Here is an 18,701-nt window from a genome sequence, read left to right as displayed (position 1 = left end):
GATTAAAAAAAGCAAGACCCATCAATACGCTGTCTGCAAGAGACTCATTTTAGACCCAAAGACACCTCCAGATTTAAAGTGAGGGGATGGAAAACCATTTATCATGCTAATGGACATCAAAGGAAAGCTGGGGTGCCAATCCTTCTTTCAGACAAACTAGATTTTAAACCAAAGAGTGTAATAAGAGATGAGGAAGGACACTGTATCATAATTAAAGGGTCTATCCAACAGGAAGATCTAACAATTGTAAATATTTATGCCCCTAACATGGGAACAGCCTGTTACATAAGCCAATTAATAACAAAATCAAAGACACACATCAATAATACTACAATAATAGTAGGGGACTTTTAACACCCCACTCACTGCAATGGACAGATCATCTAAACAGAAACTCAACAAGGAAACAAGGGCTTTGAATGACACACTGGGCCGGATGGACTTCACAGATACATTCAGAGCATTCCATCTAAAGCAACAGAATACATATTTTTCTCGAGTGCACATAGAACATTCTCCAGAATAGATCACATACTGTATCACAAGTCAGGTCTCATCTGGTACCAAAAGATTGGGATCATTCCCTGCATATTTTCAGGCCACAGTGCTTTGAAACTGGAACTCACTCATAAGAAGAAATTTGGAAAGAACTCAAATACATGAAGGCTAAAGAGCATCCTAGTAAGAATGAATGGGTCAACCAGGAAATTAAGAATTTTAAAAATTCATGGAAACAAATGAAAATGAAAACACATCTGTTCAAAACCTTTGGGATGCAGCAAAGGCAGTCCTAAGAGGGAAGTATATAGCAATACAAGCCTTTCTCAAGAAACAAGAAAGGTCTTAAATATACAACCTAACCTTATACCTAAAGGAGCTGGAAAAAGAACAGCAAATAAAGCCTAAACACACCAGGAGAAGAGAATAAAGATTAGAGCAGAAATCAATGAACTAGAAACCAAAAGAACAGTAGAACAGATCAATGAAACTAGGAGCTGGTTCTTTGAAAGAATTAATAAGATTCATAAACCCCTGGCCAGACTTATCAAAAAGAAAAGAGAAAGGACCCAAATAAATAAAATCATGAATGAAAGGGGAGAGATCATAACCAACACCAAAGAAATAGAAACAATTATAAGAACATATTATGAGCAACTATATGCCAAAAGATTAGGCAATCTGGAAGAAATGGATGCATTCTTAGAGACTTTTAAACTACCAAAACTGAACCAGGCAGAAATAGAAAACCTGAACAGACCCATAACCACTAAGGAAATTGAAGCAGTCATCAAAAATCTCTCAACAAACAAGAGCCCAGGGCCAGATGGCTTCCCAGGAGAATTCTACCAAACATTTAAAGAAGAATTAATACCTATTCTTCTTAAACTGTTCCAGAAAATAGAAATGGAAGGAAAACTTCCAAACTCATTTTATGAGGCCAGCATTACCTTGATCCCAAAACCAGACAAAGACCCCATCAAAAGGAAGAATTACAAACCAATATCCCTAATGAACATGGATGCAGAAATTCTCACCAAGGTACTAGCCAGTAGGGTCCAGCAGTACATTAAAAGGATTATTCACCATGACCAAGTGGGATTTATTCCTCGGCTGCAAGTGTGGTTCAACATCTGCAGATCAATCAATGTGATACAGTACATTAATGAAAGAACATGAACCATATGATCCTCTCAGTGTAGAAAAAGCATTTGGCAAAATACAGCATTCTTTCTTGATAAAAACTCTCTGCCATGTAGGGACAGAGGGAACATACCTCAATATCATAAAAGTCATCTATGAAAAGCCCACAGTGAGTATCCTTCTCAATGGGGAAGAACTGAGAGCTTTTCTCCTAAGGTCAGGAAAACTACAGGGATGTCCCCTATCACCACTGTTGTTCAACATAGTACTAGAAGTCCTAGCCTCAGCAATCAGACAACAAAAAGAAATAAAAGGCACCTGAATTGGCAAAGAAGAAGTCAAACTTTTACTCTTCACAGATGATGTGATACTGTATGTGGAAAACCCAGAAGACTTCACCCCAAAATTGCTAGAACTCATACAGGAATTCAGGAAAGTGGCAGGATATAAAATCAATGCACAGAAATCAGTTGCATTTCTATACACTAAAAATGAGATGGAAGAAAAAGAGATTAAGGAGTTGATCCCATTTACAATTGCACCAAAAACGATAAGATACCTAGGAATAAACCTAACCAAAGAGGCAAAGGATTTGTACTCAGAAAACTATAGAATACTCATGAGAGAAATTGAGGAAGACACAAAGAAATGGAATAACGTTCCGTGCTCGTGGATTAGAAGAACAAATATTGTTAAAATGTCTATGCTACGTAGAGCAATCTATACATTCAGTGCAGTTCCTATCAAAATACCGTCAACTTTTTTCACGGAGCTGGAACAATAATCCTAAAACTTGTATGGAACCAGAAAAGACCCCGAATAGCCAAAGGAATGTTGAAAAAAAACCAAAGCTGGTGGCATCACAATGCCAGACTTCAAGCTCTATTACAAAGCTATAATCATCAAGACAGTATGGTACTGGTACAAAAACAGACACATAGATCAATGGAACAGAATAGAAAACTCAGAAATGGACCTTCAAATCTGTGGTCACCTAATCTTTGACAAAGCAGGAAAGAATATCCAATGGGAAAAAGTCTCTTCAACAAATAGTGTTGGGAAAATTGGCCAGCCCCATGCAGAAGAGTGAGACTGGACTATTTCCTTACACCATACACAAAAATAGACTCAAAATGGATGAAAGACCTAAATGTGAGACAGGAGTCCATCAAAGTCCTAGAAGAGAACACAGGCAGCTACCTCTGTGACCTTGGCTGCAGCAACTTCTTGCTAGATATATATATCTTGCTAGATATATCTCGAAAGGCAAGGTAAACAAAAGGCCAAAATGAACTACTGGGACTTCATCAAGATAAAATGGTTTTGCACAGCAAAGGAAACAGTCCACAAAACCAAAAGACAACTGACAGAATGGGAGAAGATATTTACAAATGTCTTATCAGATAAAGGGCTAGTATCCAAAATTTATAAAGAACTTATCAAGCTCAACAACCAAAGAACGAATAATCCAGTCAAGAAATGGGCAGAGGACATGAACAGACATTTCTCCAAAGAAGACATACAAATGGCCAAGACATTTCAAGACACATGAAAAAATGCTTGGCAGCAGGGAAATCCAAATCCAAATCAAAACCACAATGAGATACCACCCCAAATCAGTCGGAATGGCTAAAATTAACAAGTCAGGAAACGACAGATGTTGGTGAGGATGTGGAGAAAGGGGAACCCTCCTGCACTGTTGGTGGGAATGCAAGCTGGTGCAGCCATTCTGGAAAACAGTATGGAGGTTCCTCAAAAAGTTAAAAAGAGAGCTACCCTAAGATCCAGGAATTGCAGTACTGGGTATTTACCTCAAAGATACAAATATAGTAATCTGAAGGGGCACCTGCACCCTAGTGTTTATAGCAGTAATGTCCATAATAGCCAAACTATGGAAAGAGCCCAGATGTCCATCGACAGATGAATGGATAAAGATGTGGTATATATACACAATGGAATACTACTCAGCCATCAAAAAAAATGAAGTCTTGCCATTTGCAGCGATGTAGATGGAACTAGAGGGTATCATGCTAAGTGAAATAAGTCGGTCAGAGAAAGACAGTTATCATATGATCTCACTCGTGGAATTTAAGAAACAAAACAGAGGATCATAGGGGAAGAGAGGAAAAATTTTAAAAATGTAAAGAAATTAAAAAGAAAAGCAAAAAATTGACCAACCAACCCAGAAATCCCTTCCATGTGTCCTAATTAAAAAGCCCTTCTCCCCCCACTATTAATCATTATCCTGATTTTTGTAGTAATTACTTCCTTCTCTCTTTAAAATAATTTTATTGTCCAAATGTGTATCCTTAGACACAATTCTTTTATTTGTGCTTTTAAGTATCTTTTAATCTGTAAATTCTCTTCTATTCCTTTCCCTTTTTTTATAATTTATTGAAGTCTTAGGCTATTTCTGTGTAGAATTTTTCACATTCTAGCCATTTTTTTTTTAAGATTTTTACTTGTCAGAGAGCACAAGCAGGGGGAGCAGCAGGCAGAGGGAGAGGGAGAAGCAGACCCCCCACCGAGCAAGGAGCCTGATGTGGGACTCGATCCCAGGACCCTGGGATCATGACCTGAGCTGAAGGCTGATGCTTAACTGCTTGAGCCACCTAGGCGTCCCAAGTGTAGGTACTTTTTTATTGCATTCTCATGGTACAGTTTAGCATGTTCACCCATGCTCTGTATTGCCTGAAAGTTGGCAGCTGTGTCTAGAGTCTCAATTAAGTTCAATTGTTATTTCTTTGGTAGGAGTATAGGAAGCACATAATGTCTGGTTGTCTCTATTTTGTGATGTAAGCCTCCACTGATGTTTAATACCTATGTCTATTAATTGTTGGAGGACTGCAAAACGCTGATATTCTAATTCTGTCATTTCTTTTTTATTTATTTGTTTGAATGCTTGTATAAAAAGGCACTTATCTAGCTATTATTTGGTTACCTAGTAGTTCAGTTCATACAGGAAAGGCAAGATAAATGCTTGATTCTTTACCAACCATAATCTACCAGTTTTCAGGATAACAAATTGGTTCCCTCTTAGTCTCCTAAGGTAACCAGTTCCTTTTATAAATTTTTTTCTTTTTCTGAATTTTTAATTTTACACATTGAGTTTGGAAGTTGCTGAGAATCTCAAGAAATCTCAGAAAGGAAATGAAAATCTCTGCTATCAATTAGGACTTCTTATAATTATGCCACTAAAAATCTCGCTCTTATAAAATAAGTCTATCTTGTATAACCTTAAAGGATAATTACTTGCCTAAGAACTTTGTTACAAAATACCTCTACCTGCTAGTTAGTTCCTTGTGTTCCCCTGTACATATAAGCAAAAAGATGCCTATATTTGAGAGCTTATGAGAAAACTCAATGTGAAAATTTTTTGAAGGGAGAATCAAAAATTTTGGTTGTCTGAAATGGCAGTGTGATCTTACCCAGCACTTTCTTCGTGCCTCTGACTCTTGGCGGTTATATACAAGTTTTTTTTGTCTCAGAACTAGTTCGTAGTAATGCATAGTCAAGCAATATCAAGATGGCTTCCTTCTTTTTTGTTATAAAAACTTTTTCCAATCAAAAGCAGTTAAAGTTGTTGGTGTACCACTCTGAGTAATTCTAGGGTGCTTGAGCTTACATTTCTCAATGTTTCTAAACTTCCTTTCCCTTTCCCTTTTATATTTCTTTGATCTGGATGACTTCAGTGATTTGTTCTGTTAGCCAGGTTGTTGTTTTTTTTTTCACCCTTGCCTTCAACCAATTTTTCCTTCCTTAATTTCTTAAATAGATTGTATGGTCATATAGTTCAAGCATCATGAAGTATAAAAAGACACATAATGAAATAAGTTCTACCCTTATTCCCAATTTGCCTAAGTCCTTTCTCCCTCAATAACACACTATTTATTAATATTTCAAGGAATTTTTCAAACCAACAGAAATATGAACTTTTTTCTTAACCTTTTTTAATGGACTATACACAAATGTTTCTTTTTCTTTTTTACTGCTGCATAATAATCGACTATATGGGTGGATGTACCATGATTTATTAACCAGTACCAGTACCCTGTTGATATTGTTTCTCATTTTCCCTAGTAACAAACAGTGCTGCAATGAATAAATTTGTACATATGTCATTTCACAAGTGTAAATTCCTAGAAATGTTGTTGCATTTGTAATGTGATTAGATTTTGTCTAATTCTAGTTGTGTCGATTTATACTACCAGCAGGAACATGTGTATCTGTTTCCCAATAATTTCACAAATTCAGTGTTTTAGCAAACTTAAGGGTTTTACTTTGTTTTTTGTCAACCTGATGGTGAAATTGGTATTGTTTTTATTTAATTTACTTAATTATAAGTGAAATTGGATATATTTCTAAGTTTAAGAGCTGTATATGTTTCATTGTGACCTTTATGTGCATGTCCTTTGCTCACTTTTTCTACTGTCATTTTGGGCTTTGTATTCACTTCTAGCTCTTAATAAATTAAAGGATTAGCTCTTTGTCATATAAGTTACAAATATATTTTCCCAGACTGTCATTTTTTTTTCTTTTCACTCTACCCTTAGTATTTAACAGAGTTTATTTTTACTTAAATTATATTGTACTTACAAGTCCTTAAACTTAGTACATACTTTTGAGATTTTAATAGGCAATATTTTTTCCTTGATAATTCTTCATTCTTCTTAGTTCAACCTGAGAAAGGGATTTGAGGTGGCTGATGTATTATTGCCAGGATACACTCATAAGGCTTTTGGAAGTTCTAAGATTCAGGCAGATCATGATTTCAAAACTTTGGCAATAAAAACATGATGCAGACTAAATGATACCCTTTACTATTTAAGAGGAGACATTTAGCAATATAGTATAAGTCTTTTATTTATCTTAGTCCTCAGATAAATTTTGACATCTCTTTATTCTTCGTTATTGTTTAAGTTGTGGTAAAATATATGCAACATAAAATGTACTATTTCAGCCATGTTTAGGTGTACAGGTCAATGGTATTATTAAGTGCATTCACATTGTTGTGCAACTGTCACCTCTGTCCATCACCACCATCCATCTCCAGAACTTTTTCATTTTACTAAACCAAAACTCTGTACCCATTAAACAGTAACTCTTCGTTCCCCCTCCTTCCAGCACCTGGCAATCCCCACTCAATTGTCTGTCTCTATGAATCTGACTACTCTAGGTACCTCATAAAAGTTGGAATCATACAATATTTGCCGTTTGTGTCTGGCTTATTCATTTAGCATAGTGTCTTCAGGGTTCATCCCTGTTGTATGTATCAGAATTTCATTCCCTTTTAAGACTAAATGATAATCCATTGTATGTATGTACTACATTTTATTTATTCGTTTATTCACTGATGGAGTTTGTGTTTTGTCTTTAACAAGGTTGTTAAATAAAATGTATTTTATACTAAATGATGTTTTCTTTTATATACTCAGACAGATTCTTTCAAAATGGGACAAGAGTTTGTGAAACGCTTCCCTATCAGTGCAGACAAGCTAACTAACCTTAATGTGGTTTCTAGAACTTTAAATTTAGATATGACAGGCCAAGTTGTATCCCAAAAACCTAGTGAGTGCCATAAATCTAGTAAACCATCCATCAGTGCCACATCAGAAAGACTGTTGTTGCAAGATACCTCTAAGATGCAGTGTTTCAATCAAACGCTTTCAACCAACAAAAGTAATTATACAAGTTGCAATCCTCAGTCATATCACCTACTCAGTAAAGAACAAAGAAGAAACAATCTTCAGAAAGAGTCTTTAATATTCATGAAAGGAGTCATGGATGAATGTACTCATGTGGCAAATTTCTCAGGTACCAATTTTTATGTGAAATTAATAATGTTTGCTGATGTGTAAATATTTGTGAAATATTTTTAAAGATGCTTTACAAAATAATTTCATATTTTCAAGAATATGTTTATTGTTTGCTCCAGAATGTATTTTCCGGGATAAGTTGGTTATTTAAATGTATCATATTGGGGCGCCTGTGTGGCTTAGACAGTTAAGCATCTGTCTTTGGCTCAGGTCATGATCTCAGGGTCCTGGGATCGAGTCCTGCATCAGGCTCTCTGCTCAGCGGGGAGTCTGCTTCTCCCTCTCTCTCTGCTGTTCCCCTTGCGTGTGCTCTCTCTCTGTCAAAAATAAATAAAATCTTAAAAAATAAATAAATAAATGTATCATATTTTATCCATGAAAACCTAAAACCATCTTATTAGTTAGTTAAAACTATATTGGATTTTGTTTGGGGCAGGGGGATGCGGTAACGGGGTGATGGACATTTGGAGGGCATGTGTTGTAATAAGCACTGAGTATTATATAAGATTGGTGAAGCACAGACCTGTACCCCTGAAACAAATAATACATTATATGTTAATTAGTTGAATTTAAATTTAAAAATATATATTGGATTTTGTATCTTCTTTAGAATGTTCATCTCATTGTATTAGAGATGAATATTATGATATTATGCTATATTATTGTTGATTTTTAACTTAATCATAAAGTTTTAGGGGCACCTGGGTGACACAGTCGGTTAAGCAGCTGCCTTCAGCTCAGGTCATGATCTCAGGGTCCTGGGATCGAGCCCCAGGTCGGGCTCCCTGCTCAGCAGAGGGTGTGCTTCTCCCTCTCCCATCTCCCCCCGCCACCCCCTGCTCCTTGCTAGTCCGTGCTCTCTGTCTTTCTCTGAAATAAATAAATAAATAAATCTTTTTTAAAAAAAGTTTTGACAGATGTTTCACTTAATGTACTGTCAAATGTATTTTATTTTCTAATACGATTAATAGTATTTATATAAAAATCTTAGAGCTTTTTTAAAGGTGTATATGTTGTATCTTTTAAAATTCTTTCCCTAGTTCCAGTTGACCCAAGTCTCATTATAGTGGTTCAAGCCAAAGAAGATGCTTATATTCCACGAACAGGAGTTCGAAGTTTACAAGAAATTTGGCCTGGTTGTGAAATCCGTTATCTAGAAGGGGGTCATATTAGTGCTTATCTTTTTAAACAAGGACTCTTCAGGTAAGATGATTGGTCTAAACAGGTATCTATTTACTTGCTTGTTTTTTGGAATATTTTTGCCTCAAAAAAATAGAGAAGATAGGGTATTTTTATTTTATGTTTTAGTCTTCTTTTTTCCTCCCTGCCTCCATCAATTCTCACATTGTGGTACTTTTTCCTATCCCATCCTCTTCTGTTTTTTTTTAAAGAACTAGGGAAGTAGCATATATAGGCACATTTTATTGTGTGTTTTTACCCTCTTCAAATATTAATAGCCAGGTATTTTAGAGTATAGGGAGGAATACCAGGGTTTGTAAAACTTGCTTTTTCACTCCTGTCTTCTCTCAGATGGCATGAGCATCTATGGAATAGTCCAGCACTGTTTTTCAGTAGCAAGTGAATACTGAACCTTAAATGAGAAGTGAAATATTGGATGTTAATAACCTTATATGACTTCAGTACTTATTAGAAGTTATAAAAACCTTTATTCTATAACTCTAGTTTTTTGATAGCCTATATTACTTCTACTTCCTCTTCAAATTTGATGACAAAAGCTGTCATTGGGATATATTTATCATTAATGGTTAAATAAATTCGTTCACATGAAGTGCTTAGATCAGTGCCCTGGGCATGATGTGTCTCAAAACTGCCAGCTGTATCTCTGTATAACAGAAGAATTGTGTGTATTATATGTCTCACATGTTTTAGCTCTTTTTAATCCAAGAAATAATTCTTTGTACATTATCACTCATTTAGTTCATTTAGTTAAATAACCAATTTTTAGATGTCACCTTTAAGCGTCTAATTAAAATATTAAATACTAATATATTAAATATATATTAAATAATATAAATATATTAAAACACATATTAATATTAAATACTAATATAGTAAAACACTCTGTGAAGGTAATATTGGAAACTAAGGCTTTTGCTTTTAGTTCAGTTGCTAGGAACATGTGTTCTTCTGGACAAAGAGCATCCTTATCATAATTTATGAAATAGGTTGAATACTACATTATGAAAAGTTATACAGCCAATTAATTTTCAACAAGTCACATACATATATATTTTATATTGCATATATATATTATATAAATGCATATATTATGTAAGTTCTAAGGCACAAAAAAAGTGCGTCACAGAAAAGGATGGTACTTCTGAATTCATCATCAGTTGAAAGCACATTTGAGGTTTTCTGCAGCTGTGGTGAAGTTACACGGATCCAAACACCCACCCTCAGGTACCTGCCTCTTTGAAAGCTATTTTGAAGAAGAAGTCAGGTTGCAAGCCACAGGTAACTTTGGAAGTAACTTATAATAAAAGTACTGTCTTCCTTTTTTGCTCATTACTTACAGTTCTTCTTTCATCTTTAATTTTAGACAAGCCATCTATGATGCATTTGAACGCTTCCTCCATAAATACGCTAACTAATTGGATCACTGTATGTAACCAGTATGGCCATCATGTTTCTTACAAAAGGAGTTTTTCATCCTTTGATGATAAGAAGAACAAGCAGACAGCACTATATATATAACTAACTGCTATCAATTTAGTCTGGAATTCATTGTTATGATCAGTCAACAATGATCTTTAAATACATGTGAATAATTTTAAACCAATATTTGGATGAAATAATGTTGAAGTATTTTGTTATTGTTTTGTGGGAATCCCATATACACAATATCCAGTCTGTTGTTACTATTTATGAAAACTAAATTTTTAATCGTGAATAATTTATTAATTAAAATACATTTATTCATAGAAACCTTATTGGTTTTTAAAGAACTGCTAAATCAAGCTAAGTTTGTAATACATCAGCATGTATTGTATACCCTTGTATGATAGTTTTACTATTGACTTGATTTGAGAACATGTTTCTTTCTTATCTTCAACTTGAATTTCTGCAAAGGCAATACTTTTTTTTTTTTAAGATTTTATTTATTTGACAGAGAGAGACACAGCGAGAGAGGGAACACGAGCAGGGGGAGTGGGAGAGGCTTCCTGCTGAGCAGGGAGCCCGATGTGGGGCTTGATCGCAGGACCCTGGGATCATGACCTGAGCCAAAGGCAGGCGCTTAACGACTGAGCCACCCAGGTGCCCCTGCCATGGCAGTACTTAATGATGTGTAAGATCAGTGTTAAGTTTGAATTCTAAAAATATCCTGATTGCTTCCTACTTAAGTAGCTTTAATAATTAAAACAAATGTGGGAATGCAGATAAGATGCATATGACTTGGCTGAACTTTAAAACTTTGCCAAATACGAGGTTAGAAAATGATGCCAAACATATTTCCCCTACTTAAGAAGTTTCAATTCATGAAATATGGAAATAATGAAAGACCTATTACATTACTTGATACTGTGTCTTAACATTTCCTTATATACCTACTCTGGGTTTGCTAAACATCTAACTTTAGTTAGATATACTTAATAGCTTTGGCTTTTTAATTTCAGAAATTAAATATGAAATTGATTTGTTCCATATAACTTCATTTTACAGAAAAGATATAATAACTACTAACTTTTTTAAATGGAAGATTATATGGTTAGATTTGGTGCTTTTTATGTTAAACTTCTCAAGCTAAGATCTAAAATGTTTGAAAAAAGTAGAAAATATTTTTGGGAATTGTATCAAGGTTTGGAATAAATGTATTTGAGTTTTATTTGTTTGAAATCTGTGTTGTCTATGGATTATTTTAAAAATATGTATTCCTGATCTAGCAAGGATATTTGAATTATGTGCCTTCATAGCTTTTTAAAAGATTTTATTTATCACTCTAATGTCTCCATCACTTTAACTTTTTAAAAATTATTTCAAAGTCACTAATGTGAAATCATTGATGGTATACAAAATTGTAAATTCTGTAAAACTGCTTTGGCATAGCAAACCATACCTATTTGGTTACAGCCATTTGGCCTATAGCAATTTTATATCTTTAGACTAGAACTTTACTTTTAACTGAAAGTATAAAATGTACTAAAATTCTTAAACAAAATACCCTTTAAAGATAAAGTAAGATTTATTGTCAAATGAATTACAAGTATTTTCTTAGTATGTAGTGAGGCAATATGATTGAATGTTTTCTGAATTATACCTTAGTAAAACCAGTATTTATTTTTTACCTAAATATTTCTTACTAAGCAATAATGTACTGTGGTGTATGACTTTCTGTTGGTAAAAGAATGAAATTTCATTTCATTTTAATTAACTTTTAGTCATAACTCATTTTTTCCAAATGTGAAAGGAAGTATTTTAAAAATTTCATCTCTTAACCAGATGTTTTTAAGAATATTATCCACGCAACTTCCTAAATTGATTAATTCAAGGTGCAAAATACCTTTTCTTAAAGTTTTTATATCCACTTATCCCAAAATAGTGACTCACACTTTCTATATATATATGTATATATACACATATATATAATGTTATGTATATATATATATATAATGTGTAAGGTATATACGTTATATATATAACACTAATAGTTATATATATAAGTGTTATATATATATAATAGTTATATATATAAAGGGGCAACATATGTATTTTAAAAAGTGCTGTCTGCCATTTTGAGAATTGTGTACATAAACTGCTAAAAATTCATTTAGGCCAGAGGTGCAAACTGGCAGTTAATACAGGCCAGCTTGGCCCACAGCTGTTTATTCAGTGTGCATAATATTTCAAAATTGTTTGAATTTGAAAAGTCTTTTGACTGGGCATGCATTCCCTAGTTTGCCACAGTCTGCTAGACTCCCTTTTTTATCAGGCTACTTCACTACTTTGTGTTTCCTTCTTAGCCTTGAACACATCTGAGTTTGAGACCCCTGATTTAGATCTGTGGTTACAAAAGTTTCTGAATTTCATGATTTGCTAATGTTATAATTATTATTAATTATTTTAACATATGAATGAATTTTAGATTGTTATGAATGTAATTTTTTAATGTGGTGCTTTCTCTCGTAAAGATTACTGAATTAACACTGTAACTGAAAAGTTTTTAAATCATTTCCAGATATTTTATACTTAATAAAAGTCTATATAAAAAGTTAATTATTTCATATATTCAAGAAGATTTATTCTGAATACAGAATACATGTGTCACATTTGATTAATGTATCCAAACTTGAATTGAGTGTGTGTTCTTCCTTAGTTCTATTATAAACCAAAGTAGGCAGAAAGAAGGGAGGCTTTAGCAGAATAGTATTCAGTATCTGCAAGAAGAGCCAGATTTCTCCCCCAAATATGTGTGATCCCAGGGAAACTAGCATTCTGACAGACCATACTTATCTGAATGTTGTATAATTAGATATAATTCTTGGATATAATTAGATTTATGCTAGTAAATGTTATAAGCAATTAAAATCTAGAGATAACTTTAGGACTGAGAATGGGGATGCTGGATAGAGGCCACTATAGAAACTGGGTTTGGAAATGAAAGATTTTGGCAAGTGAGACAAAGGGAATAGAGGTACATTTGGACTGTTTTTGCAGGAGTAGAATAACTTAATTCTAGGAATATTCTTATAGGCAGAATCCTAGGAAGCCAATGATTTCATGAAGAACTTTGAAAACATTTTAGAAAATTTTGGACCAAAACCCAGAAGGATTTTCCTCAGGACCAAAGGAGCTAATGTGCAGATTCACCAGATTGTGTTAATTTAAAAAGAAAGGTAAACTTACCATGAAAAGTCTATTACTTTATACAAACTGGTGACTAACTGAGGTGTAACTGTTTTCCTATATAATGTACTGGATAATTCCATAGAAATAAAGTTGTATCCTAGCACTTTGCTATTCAAAGTGTGGTCAGCAGACTGGCAGCATCCTCTTGAGATCTTGTTAGAAATTTAGAATCTCAAGCACCATCAACCTTACTGAGTCATAATTTGCATTTGAATAAGATGATTCAGCTACACATTAAATTTTCAAAAACACCCATTTAGAATCAGTGGTACTCATATTTTAACTTGCATTGAAATCACCTGGAATTTTGTTACAACACAGATTTCTAGACCCCACTACCTTGAGTTTCTGATTCACTAAGTGGGGCAGGGCTCGTGAATTTGTATTTCTAAAAGTTTCAGAGGATGCTCTTGCTCTCTGTCCAGGGGTTATACTTAAAGAACCCCAAAGAGCCATGGCTCTAATCAGATCTCAGGCCTGGAACATGAGAATCACCTGAGGAGTTTTAGCTAGGTAAGTGGCTGTTCTTACCTATGCTGAATCTCTTACCCTAGACATTCAGATTCAATTGGCTTGCAGTTGGTATTTTTAAAGCTCCGTAGGCGATTCTACTGTGCAGCCAGGTTTAAGAACTCAACTCAACGTACTTTGAAGGACTCAAGAGAAGAAGACTAGCTGTTGAAGGAAAGAATGGATGTAAAGTTGGTAAATCAACGTAGATTTTGGAAAGGAATTCCTGATATTCTGGGTGTTACCAGCACCTCAGAAGTATTCAGGTAGCCAAGAGGGCCTGTGTTCCTTCTGCTTCTGCTCTTTCGTTATGGGTCCACATGTGTTAGAAAGAGTAGGATGAGCTGGGGGTGGATTTGGGCACTTACGTGCAGCGGAGCTTCTTTAAATCTTAAACGTTAACTCATCTTGGCAAACCAAAGCAGAGACAAGTATGAGCAAAGAAATGCTAACCTCTTCCCTGTATTTTCTTCAACCATTCCCTACAGGAATGTCACTCTGCCTGCTTTAAGAACTTGTCAATTGGGGCTGTAGATAGTAAGGAAATTTACTAATTTTTTTTCTGCCTTTGTTTCCCACATCAACAACTCCTCAAAAAACAATTGGCCAATTGATAGGCAGTGATAATATGCAATGCAAATTTATTTTTTACTTAGAACTATAAATATGTTTGTACATATTACCTCACTGGCTTCTTTCTAAATGTCATTTTATACCAATGTTGTCTTAGATTATAAAGTAGGAGAAAATAAATTGGTAATTTGAGAGCTGTAATGGGAAGCCCTTATAAGTAATTAAATCTACCTTGAGAAGAGAGAGGTTTGCTGTCGCTTGCAGAACTGGATCATCAGGACTCTCTGGGGTTTGCTTTTATTTCTGCTTTAGGGTCATGTCTTTAATTCACTCTTTTGTATCTCCAAAATGAATGGAGATTCTAGGGGCTAGTCTAGTAATTTTCTTTGTGTTGTAACACCTACCAGGTCTTCAGGTTTTCATATCAGAAGGTAGGCAATCACATCTCTCCTAGGACTGAATTCATCAGAATAGACAAGGAAAAGATTCACCAAATGCACATTTCTTTTTAAGAGTATTTGTAAAACAAAGAACCGTATATGAGAGTTATGACTCTATTTTAAGAGGACAGGGACGACAATGATTATCACATTTGCAAACCCAAACTTGCAACCTCGTAGCCAGACACCAGAGATAGACAGATTTACATATATTGCATTTAAGTCCACTTATTTGTTCATTTGTTTATTGATTCACTTAAAAAATATTTACCGAGTGCCAGAGACAAAGCAGTCCAATAGGATACTTAAGACAGTTTTCAAGGGACTAGACCAGTTCCCTTTAACTTGACTTCTACAGAAATTTCTGGCTTAGCTCTATACATAGATTGATTTTTTAAGAGCTTTATTAAAATATAATTTAGACATCATACAATTCATTGATTTAAAGCATATGATATTAGGGGCGCCTGGGTGGCTCAGTCATTAGGCGTCTGCCTCCGGCTCAGGTCATGATCCCAGGGTCCTGGAATCGAGCCCCCCATTGGGCTCCCTGTTCAGCGGGAAGCCTGCTTCTCCCTCTCTCCCACTACCCCTGCTTGTGTTCCCTCTCTCGCTGTGTCTCTCTCTGTCAAATAAATAAAATCTTTAAAAAAAAAAAGTATATGATAGAGTTTTGGGTATATTACATTATTAATTTTTTAAATTGTGGTAAAACTATAAAACATAAAACTTGCAATTTTAACCACTTTTAAATGAGCAAATCAGAGGCATCACATTCACAATGTTGTGCAACCATCATCACTATTTCTCAAACTTTTTAACACCCTACATAAACTGATTTTTTTTTTAAGATTTTATTTATTTATTTGAGAAAGAAGAGAGGCAGAGTACAGGCAGGGTGAGGGGCAGAGGGAGAAGCAGACTCCCCACTGAGCAGGGAGGCTGATGGGCTTGATCCTGGCACTCTGGGATCATGACCTGAGCTGAAGGCAGACGCTTAACTGAGTGAGCCACCAACTGAGCCACCCAGGTGCCCCTGATTTTTTTTTTTTTTTTAAATAGCCTCTGCACCTAGCACAGAGCCAAACTTGGGACTTGAACTCACAACCTTGAGATCAAGACCTAAGTCAAGATCAAGAGTCGGACACTCAACCAACTGAGCCACCCAGGCATCCCCTACATAAACTGATTTTTATTTTTTTATTTTTTATTTTTTAAAGATTTTTATTTATTTATTTGACAGAAAGAGAGCATAAGCAGGGGGAGAAGCAGACTCCCTGCTGAGCAAGGAGCCCGATGCAGGGCTCGATCCCAGGACCCTGGGATCATGACATGAGCCCAAGGCAGATGCTTAACCAATTGAGCCACCCAGGTGCCCCCATAAACTGATTTTTAAACAGTTCTTTGAAATTGATGGAAAAGTGTTACTGTTCTCAGTTCTACCACCGGACACAATGCCCCCATGTGTTTTAAGCATCCCAATGTGTTCTTCATCCCAACTTTTATTGGAATTCATGTCAGTCCTAACATTTGCTATCACTAAATAAATTCTTCAATTTCTTCAACACTCATTAACTACAACTTTTAGAACAGAGATGCACACCAGAGAGCTACGCTTTATCTTCTTCTAAGGTTAACTTTGCTGACTTAACTTCCATCAATATCTTAATTCAATAACCTCTAAAGTCAACTTAGAGGTATCTGAAAACTCAAAATGCCCAAAATCAAACTCATTATCCCTGTCACCCAGGAATTTCCCAAGCTTCCCCCACTCCATTCTTTGTTATTCATAATTTTGGTTTTTGGTAGCCACCATCTATCCAGTTAAACAAACAAAAAGAACATCCTTGACCCTTACACTCTCCTCTCATAATGACCCAGTCTTATTATTTCCCAAATATGTCAATAATCTGCTCCTTTCAAAACCCACTACCACAGTCTTAGTTCAGGATTTCGTTATCTTTTCTCAGAGTGACTTCAATATCCTTTACAAAAACAATTTTTTAAAAGTTAACAATGTAAGGGGCGCCTGGGTGGCTCAATCAGTTAGGTGTCTGACTCTTGATCTCCGCTCAGGTCTTGATCTCACGGTCATGAGTTTGCGTCAAGCATTGGGCTCCACGCTGGGCATGGGGCCTACTTAAACAAAAAAAATTAATAATGTAATATCTGCACAACATTTAAATAATTATTATTACTACAACTACTAGCCCACATATAGAACATGCCATGCATCCAGCACACTTTTAACATTATACATTTATTCTTCATAACCATCCCTATGGGGTAGAAACAATTTTAAAGGGGGCTTAAAGCTAGGCAGTCTAGTTCCACAGGCTATGCTCTCACCCACTGGGCCATACTCACTTTTTTTAATCAAAAGTCCCATAAGGCTCCTTCTACCTTACCATCTGTCCCTATTCCCAGTCCTCATTAAATGGAGCCTTTCTATAATTTTAGCTGATTCTTCTATTTACCTCCATAATTCTAAATAATGTGCTTACATTTGACATCAGTTGCAGACACTGATATTGTTACTGTATTTGAGAATATATTCCTTGTAAGCTACAAATGGCAGTTTTTCCTTCAGAATGAAATTATATCATAATTTTTGGTTAAATGAATATATAATATTTGACTATGACTAAGTAAATACTGTTCACTGCTGAGCTAAGCATATTTTATTACAATTCTACTTTGTTTTCCTGTAGTTAATTGCTTTGCTTGTTTACCTATGCACTTAAAACTTTACTTTTTTCCAAATTCTGTAAAGATATCAGCCAAGCAATGTAAGAATGATTTTGCCGGATTTTCAAATAACATATGAGTTCCACTTTTAACCCTGGTGACCTACCCCTCCCAATTCTCTCCAGCCTTCTTTCCTCTAGTACTAGTAGTTCTTCTCTTGTGTTGAATCTCCCGTTTTCTGGTTTCTCTGATTTCCTTTTTCTTGGTTTTCTTCGTAGTTTAGAAGCAGCACATCCTCTGGTAGCTTCCTGAGAAGGGAGTAATAGGAGGTTTTGAAGCTTGTGTATTTGAAAATTCTTCTCTTCTAATTTTTTCCCCCAAATTTTTATTTAAATTCTAGTTAGTTAAAAATATAGTGCAATATTGGTTTCCGGAGTAGAATTCAGTGGTTCATCACTTACATACAACACCCAGAGCTCATCATAATAAGTGCAGTCCTTAATACCCATCACCCATCTAGCCCATCCCCCAACCATCTCCCTCCAGTAACCCTTAGTGTGTTCTCTATCATTAGGAGTCTCTTATGGTTTATTTCCCTCTCTCTCCGCCCCCCCCATATGTTCATTTATTTTGTTTCTTAAATTCCCCATATGAGTGAAATCATATGGCATTTGTCTTTCTCTGATTGACTTATTTCACTTAGCATAATACGCTCTAGCTCCATCCATGTTGTTGAAATTGGCAAGATTTCATTTTTTTTATAACTGAGTAATATTCCATTGTATATACATACCACATCTTCTTTATCCATTCATCAGCTGATGGACATTTGAGCTTTTTCCAGTTTGGCTATTGTTGATAATGCCACTGTAAACATCAGGGTGCATGTACCTCTTCAAATCAGTATCTTTGTATCCTATGGGTAAATCCCTAGGAGTGCAATTGCTAATCAGAGGGTAGTTTTATTTGTAACATTTTGAGGAAACTCCACACTGTTTTCCAGAGTGGCTGCACCAGTTTGCATTCCCACCAACAGTGTAAGAGGGTTCGCCTTTCTCTGCACCCTCCAACACCTGTTGTTTGGGTCATTAATTTTAGCCGTTCTGACAGGTGTGAGGTGGTATCTCATCATGGTTTTGATTTGTGTTTCCCTGATGATGAGTGA

At 35.3% G+C, this 18,701-nt stretch overlaps 1 protein-coding gene across 5 annotated transcripts in view; it reads left to right on the top strand.

Annotated features, from left to right (window-relative positions):
• Positions 1–12,022, top strand: part of ABHD18 (abhydrolase domain containing 18) — a 51,650-nt gene extending 39,628 nt beyond the window's left edge. For all 5 annotated transcript variants that reach the window (XM_088021046.1, XM_088021043.1, XM_088021044.1 and 2 more), the window contains 3 exons: positions 7,077–7,455; positions 8,498–8,660; positions 10,021–12,022. In XM_088021046.1, the coding sequence (XP_087877172.1) occupies positions 7,077–7,455; positions 8,498–8,660; positions 10,021–10,072 (594 nt within the window). In that variant the 3' untranslated portion in view covers positions 10,073–12,022. The remainder of the gene's footprint in view (positions 1–7,076; positions 7,456–8,497; positions 8,661–10,020) is intronic.
• The last annotated feature ends 6,679 nt before the right edge of the window (positions 12,023–18,701 follow it).

This window comes from Eumetopias jubatus, unplaced genomic scaffold (assembly GCF_037043125.1).
Source record: "Eumetopias jubatus isolate StellerSeaLion01/CBP00866 unplaced genomic scaffold, mEumJub1_p1.0 scaffold_2, whole genome shotgun sequence".
Taxonomy (NCBI): domain Eukaryota; kingdom Metazoa; phylum Chordata; class Mammalia; order Carnivora; family Otariidae; genus Eumetopias; species Eumetopias jubatus.
Note: the sequence above shows the minus strand (reverse complement) of the source record. Positions and strands in the feature narration are given on the sequence as shown.